Below are 23557 nucleotides of genomic sequence, written 5' to 3'. Positions count from 1 at the left end.
AGCTGGGAATACTGATCTATAATTCCTTGAACGTGGCATCACAAGTGGATAGGCTCATAAAGGAAGTTTTGTCACATTGGCCTTCATAAATCAGTACTGTATACAGGAGTTGGGATGTTGTACGAGGCAATGGTGAGGCCAAATTTGGAGCATTGTGTGCAGTTCTGGTCACCCATCTACAGCAAAGATATCAATAAGATTGAAAGAGTACAGAGGAAAATTTACAAGGACATTGCAAGGGATTGAGTACATGAGTTATAGGGAAAGGTTGAATAGTTTATGACTTTATTCTGTGCAGCGTAGGAGTACGAGGGGCAGATTTGATAAAGGCGGTATAGCTGTGAGGGGTACGAATAGGGTAAATGAAAGTGGGCAGTTTTTCAATGAGTAAATTAGAGTTAGTGGGAGGGAGGTAGAAGAAAGGAAATTATAGTGCAGTTAGCCTGATTACTGTGGTTGCGAAGATGTTAGAGCTGATTATTAAGGATGAGGTTTCAGGGTACTTGAAGGCACATGATTAAACAGACCAAAACCAACAAGGTTTCCTTTAATCTTGCATGACAAATCTGCTGAAATTCCGAGGAAAGAACAGACAAGATAGTCAAAGAAGAGTCAGTGAACATAGTTTACTTGGATTTTCAGAAGGCCTTTGAAAGGTGCCATGTATGTGGCTACTTACGAAAAGAGCCCATGGTATCACAGGAAAAATACTAATACAGGTAGAAGATTGGCTCATTGGCAGGGAGCAAAAAAGTGGTAATAAAGGGGCTTTTTCTGGTTGGCTGCCAGTGATGAGTGGTGTTTGCAGGGGTCAATGTTGGGATTGCTTGTTTTTACGTTATATATCAATGATTTGGATGACAGAATTGATGGCTTTGTGGCCAAGTTTATGGGTAAGATAAAACTTCATTTACCCTGACGGAAATTATTGTTGCAAGGTTTCTCAGTCACAAATATATACCTTAAAATACAAAATGGAAGCATTGAGGTACAAAAAATACAAAACGTGCATTAAAAAGTAATAGTGCAAAATACAGATGTGCAATGAAATCATATACTTAAGAAGGAGGAGTTGTAGAGTCTTATAGCCATAGGGAGAAAGGATCTAATACAAAGGTAGGTGGAGGGGAAGGTAGTGTTGAGGAAGCAGAGAATCTGCAGAAGGACTTAAACAGATTGGGAGCATGGACAAAGAAGTGGCAAACAGAATACAGAGTAGGGATGTGTATGGTCATGCACTTTGGTGGAAGTTAATAAAGACATGGATTATTTTCTAAACGGGGAGAAAATACAAATATCAGAGGTATAAAGGGATTGGGGAGCTTTCATGTAGGATCTCGTAAAGGTTAACTTGCAGGTTCAATTGGTGATAAGGAAGGCAAATGCAATGTTAGCATTTATTTCGAGAGGGCTAAACTATACAAGCAAGGACGCAATACTGATGCTTTATGTATAAGATATTGGTCAGACCACACAGAGTATTGTGAAGAGCTTAGGGCCCCTTATCTAAGAAAATACGTGCTGGCATTGGAGAGGGTCCAGAAGGAGGTTCACAAGAATGATTCTGGGGAAAAAAGGATTAACATATGAAGAGTGTTTGAAGGCTCTGGGCTTGTACTCATTGGAGTTTAGAAGAATTGGGGGGGGGGGGGGAATCTCAGTGAAAGCTATCAAACTTTGAAAGGCATAGATAGAATGGATTTGGAGAGGATGTTTCCTATAGTGGGTGAGTCAAGGACGAGAGGGCATGGCCTCAGAGTAGAGGGGTGCCCATTAAGAACATAGTTGAGGAGGAATTTCTTTAGCCAGTAGGTGATGAATCTGTGGAATTCATTGCCACAGATGGCTGTGGAGGCCAGATCACTGGGTATATTTAAAGCCAGGTGATAGGTTCTTGATTAGTCAGTACTTTAAAAGTTATGTGGAGAAGGCAAGAGAATGGGGTTGAGAGGGATAATAAATCAGCCACGAAGAAATGGCAGAGCAGACTCAATGGTCCAAATGGCTTAATTCTGCTCCTACGTCTTATGGTCTAGAGGTCATAGGTTAAAAATGAAAGCTGAAATGTTTAAGGGGAACATTGGGAACTTCATCACTCAGAGGATGGTGAGAGTATAGTATAAGCATGTTGGATGCATGTTCGATTTTAACATTTAGATAAATTTGGATAGGAACATGGTTGGGAGAGGTATGGAGGGATATGGTCCAGCTATGGGTTGATGGGACTACCCAGAGTAACAGTTCAGCGGAGACCAGATGGGTCAAAGGGCCTGTTTCTGTGCCCTTTGTCTTAATGACACTAGGGTAATGGAGACTCCAACTCCAATAAATCTGTTGATTTTTTTCCTCTTCTCAATCTCTGAGACATCATATTGTGAGCCTTGGAGTAATTTTAAGGAAAAATGACATGTAGAGTAAAGAAATGTCTGAAGAGTGGCATGTACCTGTGCCCAGGTGAATCGTACTGACGATGGAGCCACCACAAGCACTGGCCACTCCTTACGATAAACTGCAGCAATGCAGATCGCCTGTAGGGTTTTCCCAAGCCCCATGTCATCAGCGAGCAGCAAACGACCTTCTCGTGAAATCGCAAAACTGTCAAGACATAAAGCACCAAACACAAAATGCCAGGAAAGCCTGTGGAACCATATGCTAGACCATAAGACTATGGACGAACCCATTTAGCTTGCTGTCTGGCAACAGCCACGCTGGCTTCTGACACTCTTTCAGAGTCAGGACTCAGACATGTGGTACAGAAAAAGGCCCCGTCACACCGTCATTCTGTGTGGTAACTCAGGAAATGAATTCCACAACCCAACCACCCTCGGGGATCAGACTCAGAGAAGCAGACTCCAGCATGGCCCACTGCACTCAGTCTGCTAGAGATTAAAGTATCTCAAGCAGTGAATCCCACATTCTCACCATCTTCTGGGGTCAGGGTGATCATAAGGCGTAGAAACAGACCCTTTCTACACTGACCTACAACAGTACCGTAGCAGTTAGTGCGACACAACGACAGCTCGGGGCGCCAGAGTCCGGAGTTCAATTCTGCAAGGAGTTTGTATGTTCTCCCCATAACCACGTGGGTTTCCTCTGGGTGCTCCAGTTTTCTCCCAGATCCCAAATTAGTAAATTTGTCTTTGTAAAAGTACAGTCGATGTTTTGGGCCAAAACCTTTCAACAGGCAGCTCAAAATGTAAAATGTACTTTTTTCCCATAGATACTGTCTGGCCTTGAAACATAAATATCTGTGAGTCTTAAGTTTTTGCTTAACAATTAGATGATCAGTACTGTGCAAAAATGTTAGGAAATGCTAGCTGTATATATGTGCCCAAGACTTTTGCACAGTAAAGAAATAAATAAATACCCCTACTTACAGCAATTCCATAGCATTCTGTGTATTGGAGATTCAGTGTATTCCATATTCCAACCACTATCTGGCGTCAGGGCCAGTCAAAGAGTCACTAGCTATGGCTTTTCTTCCCACAGCTGCACTGTTACCCAGTACGTTATTCTCCCAGGAATCACTTTGCCTCCCCTTTCCCCTCCTTCATCCTTTTTCAAGGGTCTACCGAAGATTAATTTTTACTTAACCACTCATCCCACCCATCCTACTCAGACCCTATCTACTGTTTCCCTTTGACTGAATCCACATCAACTGAAGATTAAGACCTACTTCACTCCATCCCTCTGGAAAGGCATTAGGCTCTGAACCAATTTGGAATCGACATGAGAGAGATCAGCATCTGGGATCAACGAAGGCTCTGGGCAGGTCTTTTCAAACTGGGCCAAGAATACCTCCAGTATGCCACGGGGCAGAGGCTCCACCTGCACACTGGAGATCTTCAACAGTTCCTCAACTGGAAAGCAAAACAAACTGTCAAGAAAACATTCAGATGCACAGTCAAAGAATCATAGTACACTACAGCACAGAAACAGGCCCTTTGGCCCATCTAGTTGTGCCAAATTAATAAAGCAGAACATTTCCGAACCTCTGGACATTTCAAAGCACTTCACATGGTAAACTGCGACACAGAAGTCTACCAATACTGGAATCTGGTCAGCAATCTGCTGGTGGAACTCGTATGGGTCAAGGAACATCTGAGGGGGGAGGAAATGATGCATGGTTTCAACCTGAAACATCAACAATTCCTCTCCCCCACACACAGATGATGCTCAAACTCAACTGAGCAACTCCAGCAGATTGTTTTTCGGGATGCTGCCCGACCTGCTGAGTTCCTGCAGCTTGTTGTATATCTAGCAGATTGTTACTTCACATTCAAAAGACAAGATGAAGTGTAGCCACTGCTGTAATTGCTAGAAAAGCTACATACTAGTCATGTAGTTATTATATTAACATTTAATTAAACATATGAGCTACATTAAATTACATTTATTTGCAGTTTAATGACATTTAGTTAGTTAGTAAAACCAGCTATTTTATGCACAAGATCAACAACATTTCCTGTTGTGCAGAGTTCCAAGAGTTATACAACATGGATACAGGACCTTCAGCCAAACAGACCACACCAAAGATTCCCATCTAAACCAATTCAATTTGCCTACATTCAGCCCATGTCCTTCTGAGGTTTCCTATCCTTGTACCTGACCAAGAGGCTCTTATGAGTTCTGTTTTGAGAGACGGTAGATGTGGTTCCCTGGAAGTGACGTTTCAGGTGACAGAGAGGTGAAGGCACACTTTGGTTCACTGGCCTCCATCATTAGGCCTTGGAGTATAAAAGTTAGGAGGTTATGTCCTCATCCTGTGATTGGTCCATATCCCTCCATTCCCTTCAGTCATAAATCTACTTAAGAACCTCTTAAACTCCACCAGACTCCTGATTCCGCTACTACCCATGGTAACCTATTCCAGGGTACACAACCACTCTGTGTATAAAAAAGCGTGCCCCTCACATCACCTTTAAACACTTCCCCCACCTCTCCACACTAACCTTAAAAGCATGTTCTCTGGTGTTTGACATTTCTACCCTGGGAAAAAGATTCTGACTGTCTACCCTAACTAGTGCCGCTCATAATGTGGAAAGAAAAAACCTCTATCATGCTTTCCCTTGGGTGCTGACATTCTAGGGAGAAAAACCCAAGTTTGTCCATCCTTGTAGCTCATACTCTCTAATCCAGGCAGAATCCTGGTAAACCTCTTCTGCACCCTCTTCAATCTACACATCCTTTCTGCTACAGGGTGAACAGAACCACATGCAATACTCCAAGTGCAGTCTTACTAAAGTTTTGTATAGCTGCAGCAGGACTTCCTAACTCCTGTACTCAATCTTAATGAAGGCAAGCAAGCCATACACAACCTTTCCCACTTCATCCGTTTGTGTAGTCACTCTCAGTGAACTATGGACCTGGACCTAATGATATTAATGGGTCTACCTTTAACTGTATACTTTCCCCTTTCATGTGACCTCCCAAAGTACAACTCCTCACACTTGCCCTGATTAAACTCCAACTTCCATTCTCTCCCCACGTTCAAAGCTATTTTATATCCCACTGTCTTCTTTGATAGTCCTTTCTGCTATCCACAACTCCACCGGTCTCGGTGTCATCCACAATCTTGCTCATCCACCCACCTACAGTTTCATTCACACACTCAGCGGCCTCTTTATTAGGTACACCTGCTCGTTAATACAAATATCTAAGCCGCCAATCACATGGCAGCAACTCAATGCATAAAAGCATGCAGACATGGTCAAGAGGATCAGTTGCTTTTCAGACCAAACATCAGAAATTACAAGTGTGATCTAAGAGACTTTGACTGTAAAGTGATTGTTGGTGTCAGACAGGGTGGTTTGAGTATCGAGAAACTGCTGATCTCCTGGGATTTTCACACAAAACAGTCTCTGGAGTTTACAGAGGATGATGCGAAAAACAAAAAGCATTCAGTAAGCAGCAGTTCTGTGGGCAAAAATGCCTCGTTAATGAGATCAGAGGAGAATAGTTCAAGCTGACAGGAAGACAACAGTAACTCAAATAACCATGGTGTTACAACAGTAGTGTGCGGAAGAGCATGTATGAACACACAACACATCAAACCTTGAAATGGATGGGCTACAGCAGCAGAAGACCACAACAGTACCTGATCAAGTGGCCACTGAGTGTATACATGCCACATGCCAGGACATACGCAGAGGATGACTGAACCCTGGGGAGTATTGTTGAACAGAGCAAAGTACAAGTAAAGTTCCCTGAAAATATTAGACAGGGTGGTGAAGAGACTGTAAGGCATGCTTGCCTTCATTAGCCAAAGCAAAGAGTGTAAGAGTTGTGCAGAACATTGGTTAGGCTTGCAGGGTCACATTACAGGAAGGATACGACTCAACTAAAGCAAGTGAGAGAAGATTCAGAAGGATGTTAATTGGATTGGATAGGACTGCTCCACAACCTTTTTTATGCCATTGATCAGTACCATTAAGCAAGGGGTCCGTGGACTCCAGGTTGGGAACACCTGTCCTGGAGCAAAGGAGGATGAGAGTCATAGAGAAATAGGCTCTTTCACCCATCTAATCCATGCTGAACTATTAATCTGCCTAGTCCCATTCACCTGCATCTGGACCATAGCCCTCCATATCCCTCCCATTCATGTACCTTTCCAAATTCCTCTAAAATGTTGCAGCCAGAGTCCATTTCCCATGATAGGGATGCTCAAGGCCAGAGGGCACTGGTTTAAAGTATGAGGGAGGAGGTTTAAAATCTAGCTTGTATCTGCAATGAGCTGCCAGAGGCCGCCATGGAATCTGGAACAGTAGCAACATTTAAGTAGTATCTGGACAGGTACTTGAATAAGCAAAGCGGAGAGGGATATGGAATTAATGTGGGCAAAAAGGATTAGTATAGATCAGCACAGCGAATGTAAAGATGTGGTGGGTAGAAGAGCCTGTTTCTATGCTTTATAACTGTGTGAACTTGAAGGATTATCAGCACCCCGACTGGGCATTCACATCCACAACTCAGATACTCCATGCTCTAACAAGTACCTCATCCACTGTTCTCTTCACTATCTACAAAGTAAAGGGGATTGGCTGGGAACAATACAATGGACATCAAGGAGGGGGAGGGAGGAGGCATTAGAGATGCAGGATGGATAAAGTGGAACACAGGTGTACATGTGGTACTCACCCAGCACTCTGTAATCCTCCAGAAGGAAACTCCACCTTCTCGTTTTCATATCTGCAATCCAATAAAATTGATTGATATCAGCCCAATTCAGAATGAGAAGAATAACCTTCAGGACTGTGACAACACAGAGAGAAAGGAAGATTAAAAATAAACTAATCTAAAGTGAATAGTTGCATCTTTATCATAAACACGAGATTCTGTGGACACTGGAGGAACTTAGCAGATGAGGTAGCACCTATGGAAATATATAGACAGATAATGTTTTGGGCCAAAACCCTGCATCGAGACTCTGGTGTGTGCATGTTACATTGGCTCCAGAAGCATTGTGACACTTGCGGACCACTCCGCATAACCTTCACAGATTTAATTTGATGCATTTCACTGTATATTTCAATGTCAGCACCTCAACCTCCCCTACTCTAGGACTCCGCCCAAGACTTCACCCCTCTTTGTATCAATTTGTACAACAACTCCGGTTGATCGCTTCTCCACCTTTCTGAAAGTTCTGTACCCTGGCTGAGACATTCCTGACAACTATTGTTGGCAGAATTTCAGATGCTGACGGGAAGGTGTAAAGGAGTCAGATAAATCAGCTGGTTGAGTACTGTTGCAACAACAATCTTGCATTCAATGTCAGTAGACCAAGGAATTAATTGTTGACCTCAGGAGGGGGAAGATGTGGGAAAGCTCACCAGTCCTCATTGAGTGATCAGTAGTGGAAAGGGTGAGCCATTTCAAGTTCCTGGGTATCAACATCTCTGAAGGTCTATTCTGGGCCTAACATATTGATACAGTTACATGACAGTACCTGTATTTCATTAGGAGCTTGAGGAAACCTAGTATGCCACCAAAGATGCTTGCAAATTTCTAGAAATGTACCGTGGAGAGCACTTGAACTGGTTGAATCACTGTCTGCTGTGGAGGGGCCGCTGTACAGAATAGGAAAAAAAACTTGAGAAAGTTGTAAACTCAGCCAGCTCCATCATGGGCACTAGCCTCCCCTTCAAAAGGCGATGCCTCAAAAAGGTGGCACCATTCATTAAAGATCCACATGACACTGGATATCACAAACAAGAGAAAAATCTGCAGATGCTGGAAATCCAAGCAACACACACAATATGCTGGGGGAACTCAGCAGGCCTGGCAGCATCTATGGAAAGACAGTACAGTCAACATTTCGGGCTGAGAACCTTTGGCAGGACATCGACTGTACTCTTTTCCATAAATGCTGCCTGGCCTGCTGAGCCTACCCAGCACTGTGTGTGTGACACCGGACATGTTCTCGTATTACTAAAATCAAGGAGGTGGTACAGGAACTTGAAAACACACACACAATGTTTCAGGAACAGCTTCTTCCCCTCCGCCATCAGATTTGTGAATGAACAATGAACGCAAGAACACTACCTCACTGTATCTTTTATACTTGTTACCATAATTAATGTTCTATTACATTATGCATTGCAGTATACTGCGGCTGCAAAACAATAAATTTTATGACACATGCCAGTGATATTAAATCTGATTCTGAATCATTCTAGAGTGTGCAGAAGCACCCGTCTCTTCCCTTTACTGACATATCTCCCACCACTACTGCTCACCTATGCTTTTCCATCCTCTGCTGGGCATCAAAGCCATCTGTAGTGCTACAACCTTACCAGCCACTGCCACTTTGCTCTGTGAGACTGTTCCCCCGACAGTATCCAACAAGCTATACCTGTTTGAGAGGGGACCACAGGGGACTCGTGCTCTGCCTGCCCATTCTTGCTGCTCGTCTTCCTGTGTCTGCGGTGTGACCAACTCACTGAACACACCGACGTTTTCTGCATTGCAGATGCTCCGTAGCAAATCCAAAGCTCCAGCTGCTCAAAATGGTCACCAAGAGCTACAACTGGATGCACTTCCTGCACACCAGCCCAGCAAAGATGATGGAAATGTCCCTTATCTCCCACATCCCACAGGAACTCTGACTGACTGCTTCTCCTTTATCATCAGTCCCATCTAGAGAGAGGAATTAAAACCTTTCCCAATGCTCCTCGCGGGAGTTTGGTTCTCACCAAAACTGAGCCTCAACACCTGTTCCCTGAGACAGCTGAGATGGTTGTGGGGAAAAAGCGGAAGAAAATTAGAGAAGTAATCAAGTGGCATGGGCTGGGCAGTGAGAATAGGTGTCATTGGTCCATTGAATTCAATCAAAGAGATTGAATTACTCACCATAATTCTTGGAATTCATCTGCTTGAAGACATTCAGCACCTCTGCATGATAAGCAATCTCGACCTCACAGCGGGTCCTGGAGAGGAGGACGAATCGCCCCTGTATTCCCGCACCAGGTTTTTTCCAGTTCTTCCCTGCTATCAGCAGTTTGCTTACAGTAAGTGACAAACCGTGCTGCCTCCTGGTATTCGGTCTATCACTGGTGACACCATCCGTTTCCAGCACTCCATCTAATGGTTTCAACGTAACCGTCGGAATGTGCTTTACCAGGCCCACTGCAACAAAGACACAAGAATTGATGGTCATTATAAAGGTCACATCATGTTCCACCATTACAAGTCTCCCCAGTTCACCTTCTCTTCACTGACCTCCTTATTGAAACTGACCAAGTTCTGCACTCTGACACAGAGAAGGCAACACAGTTCCCCTATTTGGAAGTAACATCCACTTCAAACTTTTCTTTAGTTTTCACTTTATTAGACTCTTTTCACAACATAAACCAGCAACGGAACAGGCCATTCTGCCCACAATGTTGTGCTGAACTAATTAAGCTAATCCCATCTGCCTGCACATGGCCCACACCGCTCCATTCTCTGTCTATTCATGTGTCTCTTAATCAGATCTGCCTCCATCACCCCAGGCAGTGCACTGCAGGCACAGACTTCTGTGTAAAACTAAACTTGCCCTGAAGATCTCATTTGAACTGTCCCCCTTCATCTTAAATTCATGCCCTCTAGTATTAGACATTTCAACCCCAGGAGAAAGATGCTGGCTGTCTATCCTATCTGAGCTTTCATAATCTTATTAAGTTATATCAGGCCTCCCCTCACCTATGCCACTCCATAGAAAACAGCCCAAGTTTGACCATTCTCTCTTTATAGCAAATGCCCCCTAATCAGTTGTGCCCATGTCTGCAACTGATCGATGTATCTACTGATAAGCTTACACTGATCACAATGCCACTAATTGTTGTATCATCCGCATCTACTAACCCACCCACATTTTCATGCAACTCATTTATATTTACTGCAGACAAGGGTGCCTGCAGAACTCTACTGGTAATGAATCTCCAGCCAGAACATCCCATCGACCACTGCCTTCTGCTTTCTATGGGCAAGCCAAATCCAGATTTCAAAGTTGAAAGTAAAGCACATATACATCACCATATAGAACCCCGAGATTCAATTTCTTGTGAGCATTCACAGAAAATACAAAAGAGCACCACAGAATCAATGAGAAACCACACACAAGATGGACAAGCAACCAATGAGCAAAAGGCACCAAATTGTGCAAATACAAAAAGAATAATAATAATAAATATTGAGATCATGAGATGAATAACCCTGAAAGTGAGTCCATAAATGTAGGAACATTTCAGTGCGAGGCAAGTGAAGTTATCCCCTCTGGTTCAGAAGCCTGATGTTCCTGAGCCTAGTGGTGTGGGTCCTGAGGTTACTGATGGCAGCATAGAGAAGAGTACATGGTCTTGATGATAGATGCTGCTTTCCTTCAATAACTCTCTGTATAGACGTGCTAAATGGTGGGGAGGGCTTTATCTGTGATGGACTGGGCTGTATTCTCTCTTTCTGCAGGATTTTCTGTTCGAGGGCATTTGTGCTTCCATACAGGCTGTGATGCAACCAGTCAAAATATTCCCCACTGAACATCTTCAATAGGTTTCAAAGGTACATTTAATCTCAGAGGAATGTATAGAATATACATCCTGAAATTCTTTTTCTTTACAAACATCCACAAAAACAGAGTGCACCAAAGAATGAATGACAGTTAAACATTAGAACCGCAAAGCCCCCCCACTCCCCCTCCCACACATAAACAGCAGCAAAGCGATGACCCTCCTTCCCCCACCAACAAAAAAAGCATCGGCACCTTCCACTGAGCACTCAAGCGTGCAGCAAGCATCAATAAAGACACAGACTTGCAGTACCCCGAAGTCTACTCATTCCCCCAGTAATTTGATGTACCGTAGGCTCCCTGCATCCCTATAAGGGAAAAAGAGGAGTCCCCTTTTCACAGTGAGAGGAGAGACATAACAAAACAACTTGCTGATTTATGGTGTTAAAAGTCTGTTGAGTCACTTTTCCCGAGCTCTGTGCCCAAAGAATTCGGGTCTCCGGGCACACGGTTCACTGCTCTTCCATGTACTCCCATGACACATCAGGCAGTGACCCCCACCTGTTGCTGTGCTCTATTAAAAAAAATATAATTGCACTTATGCGCTGGACCCAGGACAGATCCTCTGAAACATTAACAGCAAGGACTCAGCATATAGGAGGGAGACTGAAAATCTGGCTGAGCAGTGCCACAATAACCTCCCACTCAATGTCAGCTGGGCCAAGGAGCTGATTATTGACTTCAGTAGGAGGAAACTGGAGGTCCATAAATCAGCCCTCACTGGGGGATCAGAGGTGAAGAGGAACTTTAAATTTCCGGTTATCGCGTCAGAGGATCTGTTTTGGGCCCAGCACACAAGTGCAATTACGAAGAAACCAGGGCAGCGCCTCTACTTCCTTAGAATTTTGCAAAGGTTAATTATGACAGCTAAAACTTGGACAAACTTCTATAGAAGTGTGGTGGAAAGTAATTTACTTTGTGGCCTTGGATGGAAAATCCTACAAAAAGTAGTAAATACGGCCCAGTCCATCACAGGTAAAACTCTCCCCACTATTGAGCACATCTCATGGCACGCTATCACAGGACAGCAGCATCCATCATCGGGGACCCTCCACTACCTTGGGCATGCTTTCTGCTCACTGATGCCAACTGGAAGGTGGTACTGGAGCCTCAGGACCGGCACCACCAGGTTCAGGAACAGTTATTACCCCTCAACCATTAGGTTCTTGAACCACTTGCCCCATCCTGAACTGTTCCTACAACCTAAGGACACACTTTCAAGGGCTCTTCATCTCATGTTCTTGATATTTATTGCTTTTTTTTGGGTACTTTCAGTTTGTTGTCTTTTGCACATCAGTTATTTGTCCATCCTGTTGGATGCAGTCTTTCATTGATTCCATTGTGTTTCTTCGATTTATTGTGTATGCCTGAAAGTAAATGAATCTCAGCATTGTATATGGTGATATATTATATGTACTTTGATATTAAACTTACTTTGAACTTAAACTTTAAAGTTGCTGACTCTCTCCATCTTTGATCCCCCCCCCCCCCCGCCCCCAATGAGGTCTGTCTCATGGATTTCCACCTGTGGTCAATCCTGAACTGTTTGGCCTAATCACTGTGGATATTATGCATCTTAACGTTCTGGATAAGCCCACCTGTCAAGTGTCTTACTAAAATTCATTTAGACAAAATCCACAGCTCTACCTTCATTGATCCCCTTTGTAATCTTCTTGAAAACCTCAGTCAATTTGGTGAGACATGGCCTGGCTAAGCCAAGTTTCTATGCTCATAAACACCACCCCTAAGAATCCTCTCTGATGGCTTCCCTACAACTTGAACCTCCTGCAGAATTACAGTTGTGTTGTGGCAAGAGAAAAATACATTAATGACAAACTGACTGTAAGTAGGAGGAGGGGCAGGAAAGGCAGGAATCAAAGCAGAAAATGTGGGAGACAGTTTGGCAGTATCCATGGAATGAGAAACGAGGGTCACAACCCAAAGCAGACTGGGTTTATTTTTCATGGAGCCAATAAGAGTGATATTCAAATTAAGGGGATATAGGTACTGAGAAACTTTTCTTCAGTTGCAGAGTTGTTGAGGATTAATGGGTAGAGAGGCGACACATTTCTCCTGAAGTCCAGAAGAAGCAGAAGAGGAGAAAGTGTTCCGATATCTGGAGTAACATACACAAAATTGTAGAGGAACTCAACAGGTCAGGCATCTTTGGACAGGAATAAACAGTCGATGTTCTGGGCCAAGACCTTTCACTGAGACTCATATCTGGAGCCGAACCAATTCCTCGAAACTTCTTATGCCTCAAATTATTCTCCAGAGGCCGCCTAACATCAACTGAACCTTTTGTGGGAGATAAATTACTGGAGAAACTCCTAAGGGATCAGATTTTATGTACATTTGGATAGACAGGGACTGATTTGGGATAGTCAGTATTGCTTTGTACAGGGTAAATTATATATCAGCAGAGAGGTCCAAGCTGGGACATTAGCTGTTTGTGAGTTTAGGAGACATGATTCATACGTTTGCAGATGACATAAAGATTATACTATTATGGATAGCAATGGCTACAACATGTTATAGATCTGATGGAAAATGGTGGAATGTTGGCCAATGGAATTCAGTTCTGACAAGTGCAAGATGATGTATTTTGAGATGTCAAATAGAAGTAGGACTTACACAGATAAGTGGCAGAGAGCAAAGGAACATAGATAAACAGAGGGATCTTAGGGTTCGAGTCTATAGTTCCACAAACATAGAATAGTACAGCATTGGAACAGATTCTTTGGCGCAAAACATTGTGCTGAACCAATTAAATTAGTAATCTGAAGGCCAACGAAACTAATCCCTTCTGCCTACACAATGTCCCTATCCTTCCATTTCCCTCATATTCATGTGCCTGTCTAAACACCTCTTAAAAATCCCTAATGTGTCTGACTCTACCACCTTCTGCAGCATATTCATCCTAGGCATCCACCAAAACAAAACTTGCCCATCACATCACTTTGAAATGAGCCTCTCTCACCTTACATGGATGCCCTCTGGCATTAGACATTTCAACCCTGGGAACAAGATACTGTCTGACTGCTCTATCAACGCCTCTCATAATCTTATAAACCTCTATCAGATCTCCCTTTAGCTTCTGCCGCTCGAGAGAAAACAAACCCAAGTTTGTTCAACTTCTTGTTACACAGGTTGATAGGGTAGTGAAGAAGCAACATGGCATGCTTGACTTCATAGACTGAAGCAGTGAATCTAAAAATTGGGAGCTGAGGTTGCAACTTTACAACATAGAGGTTAGGCCACACTTGGAGTATTGTGTGCTGCCACACCACTGCAAGGATACACTAGAAAGTGAAGAAGAGATTTACCAGGATGCTGCCTGGATTGGAAGGCTAATTATGGGAATATATTGGATTGTTTGTTTTCCCTGAAGCAAGAGGGTTGAGGACACACACATACACACAGACACACACACACACACACACAGACACACACCTGGAACTGCCTGACAAAAGAGGTGATGACACCATTTATGAAACACTGAGACAGACAGTTGAATAAGTGAGACACAGAAAGATACAAACGTAACACAGCCAAATGGAATTTGTGCAGATGGAAAAACGATGGGCTTGGCTGAAGTTACTCAGAGTACCAGAGATACACAGCACAGAACCACCCAATACCCATCCCCCAGTACCAAACTGCCGTCCAACATCTCTCCCAAACCCGACCACTTTATCAGAATGAGGGGTGATTTTACTGAAGAACAGAAGATACTTAAGAATCCTGACAGAGCAAATATCAAGACCTTTCCACTTGTGGAAGTACCTTGACTAAGGGCACATAATCGCAGAATTGAAGGAGAATCCCAGGAGCTTCTACAGATATATTAAGAGCAAAAGGACAGCAAGGGACAAAATTGAATTCTTGAAGATCAGAGTGGTCATCTTTGCATGGAGCTGAAAGAAATGGGGGAGATCTTAAATGGATTTACTGAATCTGCATTTACTCGGGAGATGGAAACAGGGTCTGTCTAGAGAAGACGGGCAAAGTAGCAGAGAGGTCACGGATCCTGAACAGACTACAGAGGAGGATGTGCTTGCTGTCTTGAGGCAAATTAGAGTTGATAAATCCCCAGGACCTGACAAGGCATTCCCTCAGACCCAGTGGGAGTATAGTGCAGAAATTGTCGGTCCTAGAAGAGATATTTAAAATATCCTTAGCCAGAGGACTAGAGGATAACTAATGCCTTTCCATTGTTTAAGAATGGCTCTACAAATAAGCCAGGAAATTATAGGCCAGTGAGCCTGACATGAGTATTGGGTAAATTATTGGAAGCTATTCTGAGGGACCAGATATGTACTTCTAAGTATTTGGATAGACAAGTCAATATAGATTAGTCAACATGGCTTTGTGTGTGGCAAGCCATTTCTAACCAATCTTATAGAGTTCTTCGAGAAAATTACGAGGAAAGTTGATGAATGCAAGACAGTGGATGTTGTCTCTACTGACTTTAGTGCGGCCTTTGACAGGGTCCTGTATGGGAAGTTGGTCAAGAAGATATAGTCACTCGGAATTCAAGATGAGGTCATTAACTGGGTGTGGTGAACTACATATACCTGTCTGGACACGCCCCCCCTGCTGACTGCTCCTGTGGCTCCTCCCACAGACCCCAGTATAAAGGCGATTGTTGACACCGCCCCGGCCTCAGTCTCCAGGATGTAGTGTGGTGGTCAATTGCAGCTTGTTCTTTCTTCCAGCCAATAAAAGCTTATATCTCACCTCATGTCTCTGAGAGTTATTGATGGTGCATCACTGGGTTGAGATTAGCTTTGCAGGCAAAGCCAGAGAGTGGTAGTAGCTGGTTGTCTCTCTGACTAGACGCACATGGCTAGTGGTGTGCTGCAAGGTCTGGTGCTGGGTCCACTGCTGTCGGTCATCTATATCAATGATATGGACGATAATGTGGTAAACTGGATCAGCAAATTTGTGGATGACACCAAGATTGGGGCTGTAGTGGACATCAAGTAAGACTATCAAAGCTTGCAGTGGGATCTGTATCAGATGGAAAAACGGGATGAAAATGATAGATGGAACTTAAGGCAGAAAAGTGTGTGGTGCTGCACTTTACGAGGATAAACCAGGGGAGGACTTGCACGATGAGCAGTAGGACACTGAGGAGTACTGTAGAACAGAGCGATCTGAGAATACAGATCCATCATTCCTTGAAAGTGGCGTCACAGGTAGATAAGGTTGTAAAGAAAGCTCCTGGCACATTGGCCTTCATAAATCAAAATACTGAGTACAAGAGATGGGATGTTACGTTGAAGTTGTATAGATGTTGGTGAGACTTAGGTCGGAATATTGTGTGCCGTTTTGGTCACCCGCCTACAGGAAAGATGAAGATAAAATTGAAAGAGTGCAAGGAAAATTTACAAAGGTTGCTGTCTGGACCTGAGGACCTGAGAAAACAAACCCAAGGGCTGAATAGGTTAGGACTTTATTTCCTAGAACATAGGAGAAGGAGGGGAGATTTGATAGAAATGTACAAAATTATGAAGGTATAGAGAGGGTAAATGCAAGCACACTTTTTTCACTGAAGCTGGGCGAGATTATAACTAGAAGTCATGGGTTAAGGGTGAAAGGCAAAATGTTTAGAGGAACATGGGGGAAACTTCTACTTAAAGGGTGCTGAGAGTGTGGAACGAACAGCCAGCGCAAGTGGTGGATGTGGGTTCGATTTAAAATTTAAGGGAAATGGGGATAGGTACATGGATAAGAGGGCATTGAGGGCTATGATCCGGGAGCAGGGCAATGGGACTAGGCAGATTGATGGTTCTAGATGGGCTGAAGGGCATTTTTCTGTGGTATAGTGTTTTAATGCTTTATGATTGAACTGTCGGCAATTTTGGAGGCTAAATGATTGGGGATACTGGTGCAAACAACAAACTATATCCGAATCAGGAGCTTGACCTGCCTAGTTCCTCCAGGATGTAGATTCCAGATGTAGACATCTGTAGTCTTGCAGCTCAATGTCCCTCTGCACAGGTGAACATCTTCTCAGAAACTATACTGCACTGGAAAGGGTGAGCAAGAGCAGGCACACAGGCTGAAGGGAAATCTTTGGAAACAAACACGATGTTTAAAAAATAGCACTGCAATGATCGATGACTTTGCTAAGGGAGCTGGTACTTTCTGTGAGGGTGACAGACAAACTTGGCCACAAATAACCCCGCTCTGGGAACGAGGGCTCAATTGTATCACCGTCAGAGTCAGCAATGTGCTGAATAGCTCCCCCACCTTCCCCAACACTGTACAATCCCAACAGGTCCCAATACTCACTCAAGTTGTCATAATCATCCATGCTGAAGTTCCACATCTTGCTGGCTACATCTGAAATCAAAGCAAAAACTGATGTTATCATGGATATTATCAACCTTTCATTGCCTTGTGAAGCATAGCAATGCTTGCACCCGAAACCCAGGTTTGGAAGTAATACTAGAATGGGAAGGCAAAACCAAAACTGCTGGAGATTGTCGATGGATAATGATTAGTGACCACTGGCCCTTGAGTCTGAGAAATGATCACATTCCCAATCAATCATAAGATGAGATGCCTTATCCTTCCCATATGCTGGAACACTTAATCACAAGAGAATCCGACTAATACACCAACCTGCCTTCCCAATTTTAGTCATGTGATCCCAAAAGTCCTCCCAAATCTTTCTGTTGGACTATGATGTGTCACTCAATTTGTGTGCCTTTTCCTATAGGTGCAGCCTGAACCACTGAATATTTCCAGAATCTGCAGTTTTTTTTAAATTGAAATGTGGACAGGTTGTTGAACCTCCCTCCAATTCCTCCCAATCCTAATCTTAACCCTACCCCCTCCTCCATCACCCCACACACTGCCATGAACCCTTCCCTCCCTCCATCATCAACCTCCACAATCCTCCATCAACACTTGAAGGCACAGTACTAGATTAATGGCAAGATTCTCAGCATCGTGGACAAACAGAGGAACAGATTCTTCAAAGCTGCCAAGCAAGTTGATACAATGGTTAAGAAGGTGTATGGTGTGTTGGCCTTCATTAGTTAATAGACTGAGTTCAAGAGCCTTGAGGTAATGTTGCAGTTCTATGAAACTCTGGTTAGACCACACACAGTATTGTTCTGGTCACCTCCTTACAGGAAGGGTATGGGAGCTTTAGAGAGGGTGCACAGCAGATTTACAAGGATGCTGCCTGGATTAGAGACCACCTCTTATAAGAAAATGTTAAGTGAGCTGGAGCTTTTCTGTTTAGAACCAAGGAGGATGAGGGATAACTTGACAGAGGTATACAATTGAGTGAATAGCCAGAGACTACGTTTCCCCAGGGTAGAAATGGCTAATACAAGTGGGCAAAACTTTTAAGGTGACTGGAGATAAGTTTGGGGTGGGGGCAATGACAGGTAAATTTTGTTTACACAGAGAGTAGCTGGTACATGGCAGTTACAAATCCTGGGTCCCCCATCAACCCCCACCACCATCATAACCCTGGGCCCTTCATTATCACCACCCCTAATCCTGGGCTGGGTTCTCCCCTCCAAGCTCCTCGCATCCCTATCCAACTCCACCCCATCCCCTCCCCACTCTCTCCTCCCATCCCTACCCCTCCCCTTCCATCCCATCCACTCTTCTCACCGTAACGTCTGCTCGGAACACTCTTGAAGACGGCCAGCAGCGCGGGATTGAAGCCGACCTCCACTCGGAAGCGCTGCGGGTCGTGCCTCACACACCTGCCGCTGAGGGGGACCCCCGGGGCCACGGACAGTCGCTCCCGCCCGCTGCCCGGGGCAACGGGGGCCGTGACTGCTGCGGCGCGATGCTGGGGCTCAGGTTCGGCGGTGGCTTCCCCCCGGGCCGCGCACACATCCCGCTGCGCAGGGGCAACGGGACGAGGGGTGCTGGGACCGGGAGCCGCAGCCAGGGCCAGTCTCTCTGCCCGGCGGGCCAGCGCCTTCTGCCGGTTCTCCTCAATCCGCTGCTTCTGCTGCTCGCTGAGTCCGGCAGACATGGTCAGGTCGGCATCAGCCCCGAATAACCGCTGCCGCCCTCGGCACTGAGCAAACAAACCTGCTCCCTGCTACGCAAGCACCAGGCTTTCCGTGGCGCAGGCCTCAAGAGGCGGAATCCAAACAAACGTGATTGACAGGCTGACAACCAATCACGGGTGCGGTACAGGTTTTTAAAGGCGACGGGATTGAAGGCGCTCAACACGGGAATGAATTAAAGTGTGCGGGGGCATTTATGAACCCGGTAACCCAGGCAGCCGAGCCACATTATCCGAGTTTTACTGAATCACAGAGTCGTACCGCAAGGAAACAGGCCCTTCGGCCCAACAGGCCCGTGCCGGCCAAGAATCCCTTCAGCCCATCTTTCGCCCATATTTCCTATCCAAGTTCCTTTTAAATAGTATTGTTAATGTTCCTGTCTCAATCGCTTCCTCTAGCTGTTTGTTCCATTTACTGGCTACTTTGTGTGTAAAAAAACGTTGCCTTTAGGTTTCAATTAAATCACCCCCTCACCTTATTTTGTGCCCTGATGTTCATGATTCCTCAACCCTAGGGGAAAGACTTTGCTGATTGACTCTACCTGTGCTCTTCATTATTTTATTCACTTCTATAAGATTATCACTCATTCTCCTATGTTCCAATGAATAAAATGCCAAGCTCCCAACTCCTCTCCAAAAACTCAGCCCTTGAGTCCGGGCAACATCCTCATGAATCTCCTCTGCACTCCTTCCAGCTGAATGCCAACTTCCTATAGCAGGGTTGCCAGAATTGAATATAATATTCCAAATGTGGCCTCAGCAAATTTGCAGAACATCATGTAGGATTACAGAAATCAGAAGAACTAGAGGCGCTGAAAATCTGTATTAATACGGAAAACACAAGGTGAAAGAGTTAAAATTTCAGTTCAAAATACCATTTATGTGAATGTTTGTTATGCACTGGGCCTATGGCCATTTCCACAGCAGCTGCCCAATCTTCAGAGTGTTTCCAATATTTTCTGTTTTTGTATAGAAAAGTAGGGACCTTGTACATAGAAACCAGATAATGTCAATGTTCTTTAATGCCACTGATTTGGAACTTGGGTCTTTAGGGCACAATTTACAAATCTGCAGATTCACAAAACTTGAAGGTGCAATAAATGAAAGAAAAATGAAGGGTTATGTGAGAAGGAAGGGTTAGATTGATCTTGGAGTAGGTTAAAAGGTCAGCACAACATTGTGGGCCAAAGGGCCTGTACTGTGCTGTACTGCACTTAATAAAGTTGCCAGGTGAGTGTATGTGTGTGGTGTTCTGCTGTGACACATTCGCATCAAGGTCCGACGTGTTGTGTGTTTAGAGATGCTTTTCTGCACACCACTGTTGTCATGTGTGGTTATTTGAGTTTCTGTGGCCTTCCAGTCAGCTTAAACCAATCTGGCCATTTTCCTCTGACCTCTCTCATTAACAAGACATTTTTTGCCCAAAGAACTGCCACTTACGGGATTTTTTTTGTCTTTCTCAGCATTTTCTGTAAACCCTTGAGTTCATGTAGCATGGAAACAGGTCCAGTGGCCCCATAAGGCAGATGATTAGAAGACCATAAGATACAGACCCAGAGACCACTGTATTAGGCACACCCATACACCTGAATGTTAATGCACATATCTAAGCAGCCAACCGTATGATAGCAATGTATAAAGGTCAGTTGTTGTTCAGACCAAACATCAGAAAAGGGAAGAAATATGATCTAAATGACTTTGACCACAGAATGATTGTTGGTGCCAGATGGGGTGGTTTGAGTATCTCAGAACCTGCTGCTCTCCTGGGATTTTCACACACATCAGTCTCTAGTGTTATAGAGTTGGAGAACAGTATAGTGCAGAAATAGGCCCTTTGGCCCATCTAGTCCATGGAGAACTATTAATCTGCCCTGTCCCATCAACCTGCAACCCAGACCATTGAATTTAAAGAATTTAGGTGTATAAGATGATGAGAGGTATTGATCGTGTGGATAGTCAGAGGCTTTTCCCCAGGGCTGAAATGGCTAGCACAAGAGGGCATATTTTTAAGGTGCTTGGAAGTAGGTACAGAGGTGATGTCAGGGGTAAGTTTTTTTACACAGCGAGTGGTGAGTGTGTGGAATGGACTGCTGGCAGTGGTGATGGAGGCGGATACGATAGGGTCATTTAAGAGACTCCTGGAGCTTAGAAAAACAGAATGCTATGGGTAAGCCTAGGTAGTTCTAAGGTAGGGACGTGTTCAGCACAGTTTTGTGGGCCAAAGGGCCTGGATTGTGCTGTAGGTTTTCTATGTTTTCCGATGAAGGGCCTTGGTTCAAAACGTGAACTGTTTATTCCTCTCCACAGATGCTGCCTGACCCGCCATATTCACATAGCATTTGGTAATTGTTTTTACTTTATCCTCTATCATTCATGTGTCACAGTCTTCCAACTCCACCTAGATGACAGATGACTCCACCGTCATCTTACACCCCTCCTCAGTCCCAAAGTCCTTTTTTGCCACTCCTCTTCTCCTCTCTAAAGAGAATGGTGAGAAAAACAAAAAAAAAAATTAGTGAGCAGCAGTCTTGTGGGCAAAAATACCTCGTTAATGAGAGAGGTCAGAGGAGAATGGCCAGGCTGGTTCAGGAGGTACCTAATAAAATGGCCACTGAGTTTAGGAGCAGAATTTGGCCATCCAGTCCGCCAAAGCTAACATATCCACCTCATCGCTCAAGGAAGCTGGATCTGGAAACTGGTGGAGTTGGAAATGAAAGTCATGTCTTGATCAGGACTACTGACAGGATACAGGGGCCCAGCACTGGCATTAAACCAATTGGCAGCCTCCATTTTGTGGTACTGTCATGGTCTCTTCAGTCCTGCCCACTTTTTCCGAGACTTAGAAGAAATTAAGTGAATTTCTGTGGAGTCACAGATTAACAGTCTTTTTTTAAATTCTGTGTCTTCCAATGGAGGAAGGGATTCTGGGAACGAAAGGGTTAACTTATATGGAGCATTTGATGGCCCTAGGCCTGTAGTCACTGACGTTTAGAAGAATGAGGAGTGCTCTCATTGAAACATATCGAATATTGAAAGGCCGAGGTGGTGGATATGGCGAGGATGTTTCCTATACTGGGGGACTCTCAGGACCAGAGGACGCAACCTCAGGAAAGAGGGACGTCCATTTAACACGGAGATGAGGAATTTATTTCGCCAGTGGGAGTGGCTCTGTGGAATTCATTGCCGCAGATGGCTGTAGAGGCCAGGTCATTGAGTATACTTAAAGCAGAGCTTGAGGGGTTCTTGATTAGTCATGCTGTCAAAGCTCACAGGTAGAACGTAGGAGAATGGGGTTGAGATTGATAGTCAATCAGCCACGTTGGCACGGTAGCGTAGTGGTTAGCACAATGCTTTACAGTACCAGCGACACGGGTTCAGTTCCTGCTCCTGCCTCTAAGGAGTTTGTGCGTTCTTCCCGTCCCTGTGTAGCTTTCCCCACACTTCGGAAATTGTCCCGTGATTGGGCTAGGGTTAAATTGGGGACCGCTGGATGATTCGGCACGAAGGGCCTATTCCGTGCCGTATCTCAATAAATAAAATCAGCCATGATGGAATGAAGCAGACTCGATGGGCTGAATGGTTTAATCCTGTTCCTGTTTATTATGGTCTTATTTACCCTGACCACCACCCGCTTAAAGCTCTGTCAATTGCTTCTGGGATGAGAATTGGCACCGGAATTTCTCAGCTGCGCTGACGGTTTGTTCGGTTGAGGAGAAGCCGCTTTAAGAAGCGGGATTGGTGAGAAAGAGCAGAGAGCCGCTTTAAGGAACTGACGGGCGGGAGCTCTCCGCCGTTCTGGTGCTGAATTTCTCCGGAGCGCCAGCGAGTCCAAATCAGACTCGGAAGGAGAGCTTGGAGTCGGAGTGGATCGGAGAACGCTCGGTGTTCGGAGACTCAATGTAAAGCGGCGCTGGGCGGGAGATACTGGGTACAGATAATCAGATCCAGGAACGGTGTGGAGCTGCGACAGAAACTGAGCTTTGGAGCGGGCCCAAACCGGGCCTAGTCCGGGCCAGCCCCGGGCAGCTCGGGTCCAGAGCCGCAGCCTCCGTTCATTGAGCACAACAACCCGTTATCGGTCTTAACCAGGAACAACTGCTCAAATTCGCGCAATATCAGCGTCTGTCTTTGTGGCTCGGGAACAGAATGGATTCTGTCTGTGCTGCCGTGAGAATTCACCGAGAGCTCGGCCAATGACCCAGTTCGCAGACAACCGGGACCACCCGGGTCTATCACAATTCTGCATCGGGATCCCCCCTGTGCGACCGCTCTGTCGGAGGATCATCGGCTTGGATCGATCTGCATCACGGGCTCGGACTCGGACCAATCTGGGTCAGGACATTTCCGGGTCGGACCCGCCCGTTCTCGCGTTCCAGGTTGGACCCGGTTATCCCGAGATCTTGGGTTGGATCCAGATTTAGATCTAGTTGTCCCAGGGTCCTGGCTTGGATCCGACTGTCCCGGGA

The 23557-nt window shown here is 44.9% G+C and overlaps 1 protein-coding gene across 1 annotated transcript in view; it reads right to left on the bottom strand.

The window, feature by feature from the left end:
* smarcal1 (SWI/SNF related, matrix associated, actin dependent regulator of chromatin, subfamily a-like 1) overlaps positions 1 to 19946 on the bottom strand; it is a 51395-nt gene extending 31449 nt beyond the window's left edge. Inside the window, exons 1-6 of the mRNA XM_059967451.1 lie at positions 18683 to 19946; positions 17342 to 17392; positions 9349 to 9624; positions 7138 to 7188; positions 3677 to 3860; positions 2445 to 2595 (exon numbers count right to left, since the gene is read on the bottom strand). Coding sequence (XP_059823434.1) covers positions 2445 to 2595; positions 3677 to 3860; positions 7138 to 7188; positions 9349 to 9624; positions 17342 to 17392; positions 18683 to 19055 — 1086 coding nt within the window. The 5' untranslated portion in view covers positions 19056 to 19946. The remainder of the gene's footprint in view (positions 1 to 2444; positions 2596 to 3676; positions 3861 to 7137; positions 7189 to 9348; positions 9625 to 17341; positions 17393 to 18682) is intronic.
* Positions 19947 to 23557: the final 3611 nt, after the last annotated feature.

The sequence above is a fragment of the Hypanus sabinus genome, chromosome 4, assembly GCF_030144855.1.
Source record: "Hypanus sabinus isolate sHypSab1 chromosome 4, sHypSab1.hap1, whole genome shotgun sequence".
Taxonomy (NCBI): Eukaryota; Metazoa; Chordata; class Chondrichthyes; order Myliobatiformes; family Dasyatidae; genus Hypanus; species Hypanus sabinus.
Note: the sequence above shows the minus strand (reverse complement) of the source record. Positions and strands in the feature narration are given on the sequence as shown.